At 39.4% G+C, this 12,721-nt stretch overlaps 1 protein-coding gene across 12 annotated transcripts in view; it reads left to right on the forward strand.

Moving 5' to 3' along the window:
• Positions 1–12,721, forward strand: part of foxp2 (forkhead box P2) — a 120,538-nt gene that overhangs the window by 78,264 nt on the left and 29,553 nt on the right. For all 12 annotated transcript variants that reach the window (XM_038303898.1, XM_038303904.1, XM_038303899.1 and 9 more), the window contains 3 exons: positions 24–113; positions 9,585–9,722; positions 11,958–12,047. In XM_038303898.1, the coding sequence (XP_038159826.1) occupies positions 24–113; positions 9,585–9,722; positions 11,958–12,047 (318 nt within the window). The remainder of the gene's footprint in view (positions 1–23; positions 114–9,584; positions 9,723–11,957; positions 12,048–12,721) is intronic.

Below are 12,721 nucleotides of genomic sequence, written 5' to 3' on the forward strand. Positions count from 1 at the left end.
GTGTTGTGCTCTCTTCTTTCCAGGCACTACAAGCAGCGAGGCAATTACTCTTGCAGCAGCCAGGCAGTGGCCTGAAATCTCCAAAGAGCCAGGACAAGCAGCGTCCACTGCAGGTAAAGCGGCTCCCTCCGTCTAATCTCTTAAGTCCGTCCGTGATACACGCTCCTCCCAATAAAGAAGATTTCCTTTGTTCCACAAAGTGTGTTTGATTTGCCCACGCAATCTTCGTCCTAGGATCTTTAAGATGAATAAGTCAGTCCCATCAAACCCCAGAAGAACAGCATGACAAAGAAAGTACAAGTTTTACTCACGCTGGCCTTAGAAGTATCAGTCAAGCTAGAAATGTTTTGATAAGTCTTTCCGAAGGTTATTTATTAGCATACCCTTGCACTGAATGCTTTTATTCATATTATTCCGTTTTTTACACAGGAAATCCTTTTTTTTTTTTATACACGTCAGCCGGAATATTTGGTCACCAACCTTTTTTATTTCTCCCTGTCATTTTCCTCCTTCGGTGCTAATTTACCTTATTGATTTGTTAGAGCTGTCTATTTCTGTTGTCAGTGATTCGGAAAAGGTCACACATATGCAGGCGCGCTCACACTCCCATCCCCACACGCCGCCTACCGCCCTCTTGCTCTCTGGTGTTAAGATATTTTTCTCACATAAGCATCTTTTTCATCTCGCTCTTTTACGTCAACAAGGCGTTTATTTAGTTTACCCCTCCATCAAATTACGTAAAGCCCCTTGACATCTGCCTCAATGTCTTATTAACAGCACTTTTTTTATTTTTTTTATTTACTGTTTTAACAGTTTGAAGTTGAAGTGTGAGAGTTTGTGCCCTGTTCTAGGCTAATAAGTAGCATCAAGGAGCAGTGGTTTACCTCATTAGGAAGCTCTGTGCATTTCATTAATGACAGGGAAATTGGCGTTAACCTCACCCGTTGATATTTTCACAAAGTCTTAACAATGGCGACACCTTGAATTGGAGTCACACCCCCGTGTATCTAATTACGCGCCGGTGAAGAGATAAGGTTGCCAAAGACTCTTCTGTCATCCTTCTTCCTTGAATTATTCAGCGTAGACTCTTCAAAAGTGTTAGTATTGATAGTACTTCCATAGACAGATACAGACAGATTGCACTTTTTTACATTTTATTGATGTTTATTGCTGGAAATTTGATGCGATAGACAAACAAAACAGAAACTAATTGTGAAGGATCATTTTTAAGCTTAGCATACTGGTGATAGAACTTAACATTTCTTGTTTTAAATGTTTTTCTCATCACCTTCAAAGGTTCTGGTTAACTTAAACCTGGATAGCTTCCAGCATTAAGCCCTATTCCTGCTTAAAGTTAATTACACACAGAGGGACCATATTGAGTAGGTTGCACAAGGTTTTATGAAGAGCCATTGGAGTAAAAGGGGGTGAATCCAAATGCACTTTTTAGATTTTAAGTTGTAAAACCTTTTTAAAAGCATCATTCCTTTCCCCTTCACTATATACTGCTTTATTTGGTCTATATCCTGTAATCCCAGTCAAGTAATTCAAGTAAAAGTAAAAGTACCTTTGTTGAGTACTGAGCAAATGTCTAGCACCTCAAAATCCAAAACTCAACCTTTCGACCAAACCCAATGGAGGGTGTGTTGGGGCGTTTAGAACAATCTCCCCATGTCCAAGCACCTTTCTCTAATAACTGCAGTAGATGGTAAATATTGAATATTTACATTTGCTTACTCCTGCCTACGCTGGCTGTGGTGTGAATCAATATGAATCTGATGGTTTGCAGGTCAGGCTGTCCACTTCCAACGAATTATTTGTTTATCTTCACCTTCTTGTTGGAAAGAAAAGTTTACATCCATGGTGTATTGCTATAAAAAAGAAAATGTTGATTCTCTGAGTAGTACACTTAATTTTTGTAGTAGGAATATGCAGCTGAGCAGCTTTGAATCCTCTCATTTCAAATGACATTTCCCCATAATACTCCTGTGTGCAAATATCAGAGTAAAGAAGAAGAAAATTACTTCATTAAAAACAACTTTTTTTTTTCACTTCCAGTTATTTTTTTTTTCCATTTTGTTTTTGTCTTGAGGGAGTTCACTCAATAAAGCTGTGTTATTTACCTGGATTATAAGGCCGCAACGGACGCTACAGTGCAATATTTTATTAGCTTCAAAGCTAGATCAGAGTCAGCTGTAATCAAACTACATGTTTTCCACCCGAGGAATCATGCGGATTGATCCCCTTGTATGATTAGTGCTGCTGAAAGTGGGAAAAGGATTAATATAACCATGACATCCTGCTTATGGCAGAGACGCTGATAAATCCTCCGCCAGTTTCTTGCCTCTTGTTCTCTGTCGTTGCTATTTAGGAGAGAGAAATGATCCATAGATCATGGCATGTAAATTATTTAGTACACAAGCATCTAAGTGCCTCAGCTTGCAGTTTTAATTACTCGTATTAGCAGCTAAAGGCTCTTGCCTGACTAATTCTATCCGCTCGTTCATCGTTGCTTCTCAGAAGTTGATGATGCGGAGGCAGGCAGCTCTAGCAGTGAAATATGCACACACACATAGGATACAAAACAACAACAGCCCAACAAACACACATACAGAAGCTGTTTCTCCACATTTGCGTAATGTGACAGGTCTATTATTACACAGTAAGCCCACGGGAGCACTCAATAAACACCTATTTCTTCCTGTAAATCCTCCTGTCTCCGGCTGCTGCTTACTCTACTCTCCCAAGGCACAACACCCTCTTGTCTCTGCTCCTTTTTTACCACTGCTCTCCACTCTTCTCTATGGTGATGTATTACTCCCCCCAAAAGGCATTTATACCCTGACATTTATAATACAAATAAAGAAATGCGTACAAGAAAAGGTGGACAGTAAACAGATAATTGGATAGTTTTTATGTCGCATTTGCATGTTCACATGCATCATCACATAGCTGCAAAAGGGGTCAATGTAATTTAGAAATGGTTAGCAGGTAAACATTTAAATGTCCTTGATATATCTGGAATTGATCTGTTATTTTTACCAAAATTTGAATACTCCATTATTGTTGGCCTTAAAAGTCAACTCATTCAAGAACCAGAAAGAATGAATAGAAGAAATAATGTAAGGAAATAAAAAAAAAGGAACAAAAAAACATCAAATTACAAAAGACGGGGAAAATGGACGGAAGGAAGAAAGGATTTTTATAGAACTCAATGCTTTTCCTAACTGTGTAGGAATCTTGAGACATACTTATAACAGCGGGAATGACCAGCCCTGACCTTTCTCTGTAAGTGTTAGATGGATGCTTGATAGTGTGAGCCTGCAACTCGACCTCCTCTTGCAGTGATTAAAATTCGATCCTGCGTCATACAAAGCTAGATAATCTGCCCCAAGCCACTGTTGCAACCACTGTGCCTACACTTACACACTGCCAAGCTGTGAATGCATTTTTATGAGACTAATAATGTCGGTTCCATCTGCACAACGTTGATTTGAATGTAGAAAGGATACAGGAGTTGTGAAGGATTTTGGTTTTGCTACTTTTCGTGTCTTCACAGCTCTGTGCCCGGACGATTCAAACTAGCTGTGGTCACTGGGCCATCAGAGCAAGTGTCACACTTTTAAAGGTCAACTCAGCAAATTTTAACAGCAAGCCAGTATCATTTCAATTCATGCACATGTCTTGCAAAGGGCCTTGACGCTCAGTGTAAGTATTGCTTGACTTACTCCATTGTGCATGGCGAAAAGGATGCTAGATCACATTTACATTTATGAATATATCTTTCCACTGCATCCCCTCTGGTTGCATCTGAAAATAGAGAAAAATTATCACAGCAAAGGGGAAAAACGAGAGGGGGAAAATATTATGTTATTCATGAGGAAAACTTCTGTTGACTCTGAGAAAGAAAGAGTAAAAAAAAAAAGTGTCAGCACATTTTAAGTCAAACACCCTTGGTTACTGCTTTTGTAACAGAAAACAAGATTTTTTTTCATGTCCCCTCCTTCTCCCACTACCTCGTCTCTTTTTTTTTCTTCTTGCATTTACAACACCTACAGGACAAGATTGCTAAATTGCGAGGACAGAGTAGGTTCATCATTGTGATGCAAAAGAAGTTGAAATGCAACCCCAAGGCGAGGTAGCTGAGTTTGAGGGATCAAGAGAAAGTGAGAGGGAGGGATAAAAAAAAGTAGCTCAGACCTTTGATGTAGCAGCAACAAATTTACCTTGTGACAGAAGATACATGGGTGCAATAAACGAGTTATACCAGCCCTTACACATGCAATCAGATGATTCTGGCCAGGGTGTTAATTGGATCCTAACCGGCAGATCTGATACGCCTGGGCCCCGGTGGTGAGGGGGGGAAAGCCTTTCCAAGTGATGAACTATAATTCACTGAGCTGCTTGAAGCACTTGTAATTTACTGTGTGTCACTGATGAAGAGGCTGATCCAGTGGAGGCCATATTACCTGCAACATCAGAGGAAAATGCCCCCCCATCCACCCTAAACCCACAGGCACACACATTCATACCAACATTCCCGTCACCTGCGCTCACGCTTCCTATTTCAACTCTCTCTTCTCGTTGCTCATTCCTTTTAATTCTCTCCCCTTTACTTATACTGTTGCACCCCTTGAGGGAGTTTAGCAAGCATCAGGGAGGAGAGAACTAAGCCAGTTTTGCTGATAAAGGTGCGTCAGTGTGCACTGATAATGAAGCAAACAATGCGCGTGAGCTATACACAAGCGTGCACTGGATTCACAAGGTCTAATCAGTAAGTTTCTACATGTACAGATAAATCAATATGGAAATTGTTCTAAGCTCTATCCAAGCTCCTGAGGGACTTCTATTAGATGCTTTTACATGATGGGTCTTTATGTTATTATAAATTGCAGTTACTGTGCACTGCTGCCAAACCGGTATAGAAATTGATTTAGGAAAACTTGCGGTAATCCACTTAGCTTACGACTGACAAACTAGGGCATCGATCTCCAAAAGCTCAACATGTGTTCAAGACACGATTCTGTCTATACATGTTCGATTAAAACACACATACTCTACTTATACACCTTGTGGAAGGTTTTTTGGTGACAATTCAACCTTTTTATTCTAATAGCCTTAAATTGCTTTTAGATAAAGTTCACAAGCACAACACTAAACAAACCATTCCCATGGTGAGACACAGTGATGGCTGTATCATTATGAGGGAAGAGTTCTTTGGTCAGAGCTGATGAGAAAATGGATGGAGCTACAGTAGATACAGTGCTGTAAAAAAAATGTTTGTAGGGAAAAAGACTTAAGACTTAGATATTGCTTCACCTTCCAGTAAGATAACAATCTGAAACATTAAATTACATTAAATTTAATCACCTATATCAAACCAGAGACATGTGTTGAAATGAAACAGAGTCCAGACCTAAATCTTAGTGGAGACTCCTTGGCTTGCATAATTTTTGCAAACATGGCTAAAAAGTTGAAAAGAAAAGACTAGGTCTACGGTTGCAGCAATTGGTTGCAGCAAATACTGCTGCGTCCTAGGATGAGTAGTTGACATTATCCAACTACTCAATATGGTCCCTCTTCCCACCAAGTACTGATGTTTAGCTCTAGCCATCTCTAACCATCATCCTGTCAGCTCTCTGCAGCTACCTTTACTCTGTTAAAGAAAACATCCCCACAAACAGGGGAAATCACCACCAGAGTATGTTTAAGATACCCAATGGCAATTGTTTTCAAACTGTTTTATATTGGGGTGTCAGACTTATGAGGAAAATAGAAATCCATTCACATTTTTATATTGTACTTTAAGAAACCATGTGAATAATTTTTCAAGGCATAGAACCCTACCCCATTGCAAAGTTTCCTGACTATCATTGATGCTCTGGGCCACATTTGGTTGTAATTGGCTAGCAGATGAATGGTAACTGAAAGGGAGTTGCGATGTTAGGAGTCAACAGGCTCCCACAGGGGTCTGCATTTTTCGAAGCAGCGATGAAAGTAGATAGGGTTTCTGCCCTCTTCTCCTGATTTCTTAATCTTTCTTACTGAGTGTGTGTAAAAATAGAGCCAGTGGCTTAATTAGTAGTCACTTCTATCATGCCAAAGATTCACAGTAATTAAAGACAAGGACCCCTCGATTTCTTATTGCTTTAATCTCTGCAGTATCTGCAGCTCCACTCGGTTTCCTGTACTTGTGACTGAAACATCTGTGGTTGACATCTAATCATTACTTTTCCGTCTCCAGTTAGTTGTGCTAAGCTAAAAATTTTTTTGGATTCTTGTTTACAAAATTTTCATTAAATACACATGTGGTAGAGCTAAAATACCATAGTACAGTAGCTGACTAGCAGAAATGCACTTCAAGAAGATAAGATTTTGCTTATTTAGATAAGGGCCCAATCAACGTTTCACATCAGGGGCTAATTTATAGTGCTTTGTTTACTTTAAGATTCTTGCCAGTGTGACCTTTTTCTTTGAAGGCAAAATGCATTGACAAAAATGGGCTAAAATCTGGATCTTCTTAAGCATCACTGAGGCTTTGTATGTAAATGATCGTTTACATTCAACGTTTTTTTGTCCAACTATGTTTAAAATGTACTTTTGCAGTGGAAATCTTCAGTATTAAGACATAGACATTAAATATTTAGGTATTAATTACCCCAATATCTACACCAATGGCTTACTTTTGATTAAAATCCTATCAATAACTTCTCCCTGCTAAAGCTGGAATTCAATCCTTTCCTTCTTAATAACAGACAAACAGAAGAACAACCCGATTGGATATCACCATTCTCCCTTCTGCAATAGAGAGCCCATTCGTGGCGCGTGGATGTTTACGCCACTGCCAACGTCTACTAAATGCTCATTAATTTCATCCCTTCGTGGCAAAATCATTTCAAGGAGAGGCAATTCAGCCTCCTGTTCCTTTCAATTCAGTGCTCACGTCAATCAAGCCCTCCTGCAGGATCCTGCAGAATGGAGGTGTTATATTGCTGCAATTATCATGTCATATACTCGAAAATGTAAATGAACGTGTGTGTAAAATTAAATTTATGGGTTGTCAGTGAAGAATAAGAACCAGGAGAGCAATTACTTATCTGCTTTCATCTTGGAGCCTCTGATACGTCAAGCAGAAAAGCATGCAGTTAAATGCTGGAATTAGCATTGTGCTGCTCTTCACAGTAGATGTGGGCCAGTGCCTTCCCCCCTTCTCTTTTCTCTTTCTGCCGTTTCCTTTTTTTTTGGGGGGTGATTATCACCCATTACATATAAAAGTTAATGACAGCGTAAAAAGACCCTCCATATTTCATAAACTTCTTGTTTTTTTTTGTTTTTTTTTAACAATATTCCGTTACTTCATTTTGCACCTCTTGTTTGAGGTCTTGTTTTATTCAGTGCTGATGACATCCGGCATTATTCACCCACAAATACCTGACTTTGAGTGCCCATATTTCACCACCCACACAATGCAGAAACTGTTTGAAGCTCCATGTACAATTTATATTTAATTCCACTTTACATATGTATGCGCATACATTTGTGATAAACCCTGCACGGGTACGCCTGCATCTATTTTTTTTTTTTTTGTGCCCAAACATCTTTGAGCCTGCACCCAATTAATAGCCTTAATGAGTGCATCTCTGCTGTTGTTTTCCCGCCACACTCGTCCTATTGCAATGGCATCTAACACAAAACCAGGAGTGACTGCAGGGGTAATTACTTACCTAGCAAATGTACCTTTAAGGGTTAATAACACTGAAGGTGTAAGCACAGCATTTGCATAATTACACAGGGGCTGTTTAATTTGCAACTTTTGACAGCTTTTGTTCAACGACTCGCTTATTGTGAATGCAATTTCCCCTGTCCCCTTGCAAGCATGGAGTCCAAAGAAGAAAAGAGATGTACCACAAACAGCCACCACCTCCTCCTCCATCTCTCCTACCTTAGATGGAGTCCCTTCTCTCTAAGACCCTAATGAACAATGGAGGCAGGATTTGTTTGAATATGAATATGAATGTGCAGCGGGGCCGGCTGGAAGTTGACCTTCAGCTGTGATTTTCAGTTCATCAGGATTAGTCAAGGCGGGCGATCAGGAGCCACTAATGCATAATGACTTCTAAAATGAAAAATGTGTAGTGACCATGCAAATGTCTCGGCTAATCAAAGAGGGGGGAGAAACCTGGGGTGGTGGTGGCTGAGGGGGGTGGGCATCGAGAAGAGGAGAACTAAACAAGGACGTGTCAAGGCCTGACAGAGAGAGGGAGAGGAGCAGAGAGAAGGAGGGAGGAAGGAGAGACATGCATGGAAAGTAATCAAGCCAGCTTGATTAGCTGGCAATGAGGACAGGGATGTCTTATTGCCCCCTTGACACTCCATATAGGGTAGCTACTGTCATGGCAGCTCCATGGCAAACACTGTTGCAATTAGAATCAGTAAAGGTGTTACTCTGTGTTGATGTTTTAACAGTTTTTTCTTCTTTGTTGATTCCAAACACCTGCTGACAAAATTGATTTCAATCTATGCTGATGACAGTTTATTTTTAAAGTTCATGCAGAGGGAATGTATTGCACCCCACTTTTCGGTGCACTAGTCAAGTTTTATGTATCAAACCAGGGTGCCGGTTTAATACTAAATCATTAATTGGTTTTTACTCTCAGAAAAGTAAACAGTGAAATCTTCTTTTCTTAGAACATTAATTTTTTAAAGCGGCCATGAGGAGCTAAAACTCCAAAATAAGACTGTTAGGTTCCACTCCCCTGTTGGTGTGCGCACACGCAATCAAAGACAGCAGCAAAATATATTGTTTTCCTATTGATCTTTTGCCTCAGAAGTTGGGAGCTGTGGTGCCTGAGAAGAATTTGGAAAAATAAAGCATGTTGTATGTGGTTTTTTTTTTTTTTGGCTTCTTCACAGCTTAACAACTAGAAATGGTGCAATTCTTTTATGATCGACTTGCCACAGAGTCAAAAAAAAACTTAAATGTATGCTTACTTGACCATTTTTTCTCTTTATTTTGAATAATTAAAGGTGAACACAATATTTGCTGCTGCGGCTCACACCTTGGCAATGTGTCCAACCCATCAGTTCAATTTTGATCAAATTTAGAGTTATGCATTTTTATGTTGTTCAACAGTAGAAGCAATGATAGGCACGCTAAAGTAGGTGAGTTCAAGGGTCCTGCTAATTAAGGTCTATATCTATTTAAATCCCTCAGCTTTTCCCAGTAGAATAAAGGCAGAAAAATAAGATGAGCAACACAAAGACATAGCACCCATGTGTCCTTCAGCATGTCCTCTAGGCTTGCAAACGTCACAGCCTTCTCTTCCTACCTTTTATACCACAAGTTAACTCATTCCCAGTAGATCCACATTTCTATGATTCATTTTTCTAACGCTCTATTTTCTAAACTTTTTTTCCAATCTTTCTCATCTCCCTACCCATTCCCCCCGCTCTCCCATTGTTTGCCATTCTCTCCACTTTCCATTTTCACATTTATTGCATCTTGTTTGTCTTGCCCCTCTCCGTGCCTCCTTTCTCGCCCTGACTCTCTTTCCATCATTTCATTACATATCATCCATGTCCAGGTTCCAGTGTCAGTGGCCATGATGAGTCCCCAAGTGATCACGCCACAACAGATGCAGCAGATCCTCCAGCAGCAGGTTCTCTCCCCACAGCAGCTCCAGGCTTTGCTCCAGCAGCAGCAGGCAGTGATGCTGCAGCAGGTACACACACACACACACACACACACATGCACAAAGAAAACAATAAAACACTAAAACAAAAACAAACTTAATGACACAAACCCCCCAGAGATTGCAGGAAAGGCAGAACTTGCATTTAAGCATACATTTGTGCAATTTAATTCAGTTTATCTAAATTGAGAACATTTATAATTATAATAATAATTTTATATTTCTATCAAGGCACTTGATATTCTGTTATCTAGAAGTTAGTATGTTCTAAATATTCTTAGTATCATCTTATAATAATCAATAGTTATGGAAATGCTCTCTTTTTTTGGAGCAAAGTTTAACTGCGTCCAGCTCAGGGTGAAGATGTCAAGGGCATAAAATTAATTCTTACCAAGGAGTACTTTCTACAACAAAGCTACTGTACTGCCATAGTGCTGTAAAACAGCTGAATATTCTATAAAAAAAATTGTAACACCATAACCCTAACCCTATATTCGCACTATAGCACAAAGGCTTTATCTAGAAAAGAGAGACAACCCAAACAGCGACAAAGATACTTTCAATTGGAAAGGGAAGCAGAGAGGTGTCACCTGCAGCTTTGTTAGTGTCTCCAATACAGGAAATGTACTTTCTGGGATAAAGAAAAACAAACAAAGACTACAGCAAGTTGTATTGAGAAAACCCTGCAGCTCTGAATGAGGAGTACTTTGTTTCGGAAAAAGAAAAGCAGGACACACACTTAATGGGAGTAAAACTCCGTTAATGACTCAATCCAAGAAAAACAGAGCGAAATAGTCACTGGTCTCTGCATACATTCTATGAAGGGAAAAGCACAGAGAGAGCCCGGTTAATCACTGCAGTTAGTGCATACTGTACATGATGTAATGAAGTAATGCTTGTTAGTAAAGTTTAATGTTAGCCTTAGGAATACCAAAGACACCCTAACTAGCCCTATATTAGGGTCTTGACTAAAAGTTCACAGAGATGATCTCACTCACAGAAAAAGAGGAGTTTGCTCCCTTAAAGCTGCTTTTATAGCTCAAGAAAGTCTAAGCCACATAGAGAGCTGCATTAATATATACAAATCAGTGCAACACGTGTGTAACTCTTACATCTTGTCATTTTTTTCACATCTCGATTATAATTCTTAAGCCTTTTCATGAGGAATGGGTCAACACACCTTCTTGAGTCATTCCTGCCGACACTTGCTTTTGCTAACTCACCACGGTGTCCTTGACACGCTTACCAAAAAGAATTCTAAATTGATGTACATGTACATGTCACCTCTAATTAACCGTCTGTGGCTGTGTCGCTGGTTCAATTCCCTGACAAGCTTCCATCAGGGACTCTGAGAGTAGGGCTGAGCGCAGTAAACTGACTGATAGGTGATGGATGATGTAATATTTGAAATCAACTTGAGGAAGCAGGCACTTGGTACAGCGCCTTTACAGAGTTGAAACGCGTTTCTAATTCATAGACTTGATTAAGGGAAAGAGAATGCTTTAATTAAGAATGTCAGTCATTCTGATTGTCCTTCTTTAATAACTGTGTTGCTACTAGAGGCTTGGTTTTAGGATATTTGTGTGCCACTCAACTTCTATGATGTACTTCTGGTTCATATAATATTTTTCTCAATATTTTAGGCTCTGGTATTAGGACAGGCCTATATAGTAGAGTTGTTTCTGACCCTTATCCGGTGTCAGCATTCCTAGATCGACTCTATATCTTTGAACACAGTTATGTTGTGAAGTCAATTTGCTATATAAACTCCAACAAAAACTCCTACATACTCTAAGTGAATTGCTCCTTAAGATCCAGTGTCAATTGCAGTTGTCTCCTAAATCAGACTTAAGCTCTGAAATACATATTGAATGCTTGCATTGAAATCGTCCTCTAAAAACATAACAGTGATATTTTGCAACAAAATACAAAATAGGAAACTGCCATTATAGTATGTTTGTTCAAATGAAAAAAGATTTTTCTTGCATCATATAATAGATTTTTATGTAATACAGTTCTGTTTAAACAATGGGTTGATAAGCGTTAGATATAAGTTACCTAAAAAAAAATTGATGGGAAAAAAAAAAAACCGATAACTGACCATCTACTGGACGGGGCTGAACAATTTTAAACATGTATGAAATTGGTCAACAGCTGAATTCTTTATGCCTCTTTTGATCATTCAAAAATGAAAAGTTGAACAAAAAATATTCATTGCATCATCTCTGTGTCTTTTGTTCTCTCTGTGAACGCTTATTTCTACAGCAACACCTGCAGGAGTTTTATAAGAAACAGCAGGAACAGCTTCATCTGCAGCTTCTCCAGCAACAGCATCCCGGCAAGCAGGCTAAAGAGGTAGATGCAACATCACGCATGATATCCATGCACAAAGATTTAAAGACATGTAGAAGCTATAAAGATAAACACACATAGGGAAACAAGAATATTTCTAATTCTTACAGATGGAGTCTTACACTTTAATTGTGTATTTAAAAACGAAACCAGAATCTATACTTTTCATTCAATTTCAGGGAAACTGTTTAATTCATAATAGTTTAATTATATTGCTACTATATAGCTAACTGGCTAAATTCATAGGGTCCTGCACCCAGTCTGTTAATGAACTTTTTCTACAGCAATATAAACAACTCAGTGGCACCAAAGTTAACATGTTGGGCTCTCATAAATCTTAATGACAAGCAGCTGGTTGACAGCTATGGCTCTGTCTCATTCCTCTTGTCTGTGAAAACAGAAGACAAGCGAGACACCAAAAGCGCATTTGCTTGAGACTGTTGATGCTGAACCTTGTGGGTCAGTGCAGGGCCACCTCCAGACAACACCTGAAGCATTTAAATTGATAAGAAAGAAAGAGGGTGTCGCATAAACACACACAGACCCCCTTTCTTTTTCATTTCCTCTGTGATGCACCTCACAGTGTCTTCAACCAACCCATTATGCTGCCCCCAACAGGAAGTCACAACTGACCTCCCGACGGCTTTGTTTCTGTTTGGATTTGTGAATAGAGTTTT

The sequence above is a fragment of the Cyprinodon tularosa genome, unplaced genomic scaffold (genome assembly GCF_016077235.1).
Source record: "Cyprinodon tularosa strain WSP-4 unplaced genomic scaffold, ASM1607723v1 ctg520, whole genome shotgun sequence".
NCBI lineage: Eukaryota > Metazoa > Chordata > Actinopteri > Cyprinodontiformes > Cyprinodontidae > Cyprinodon > Cyprinodon tularosa.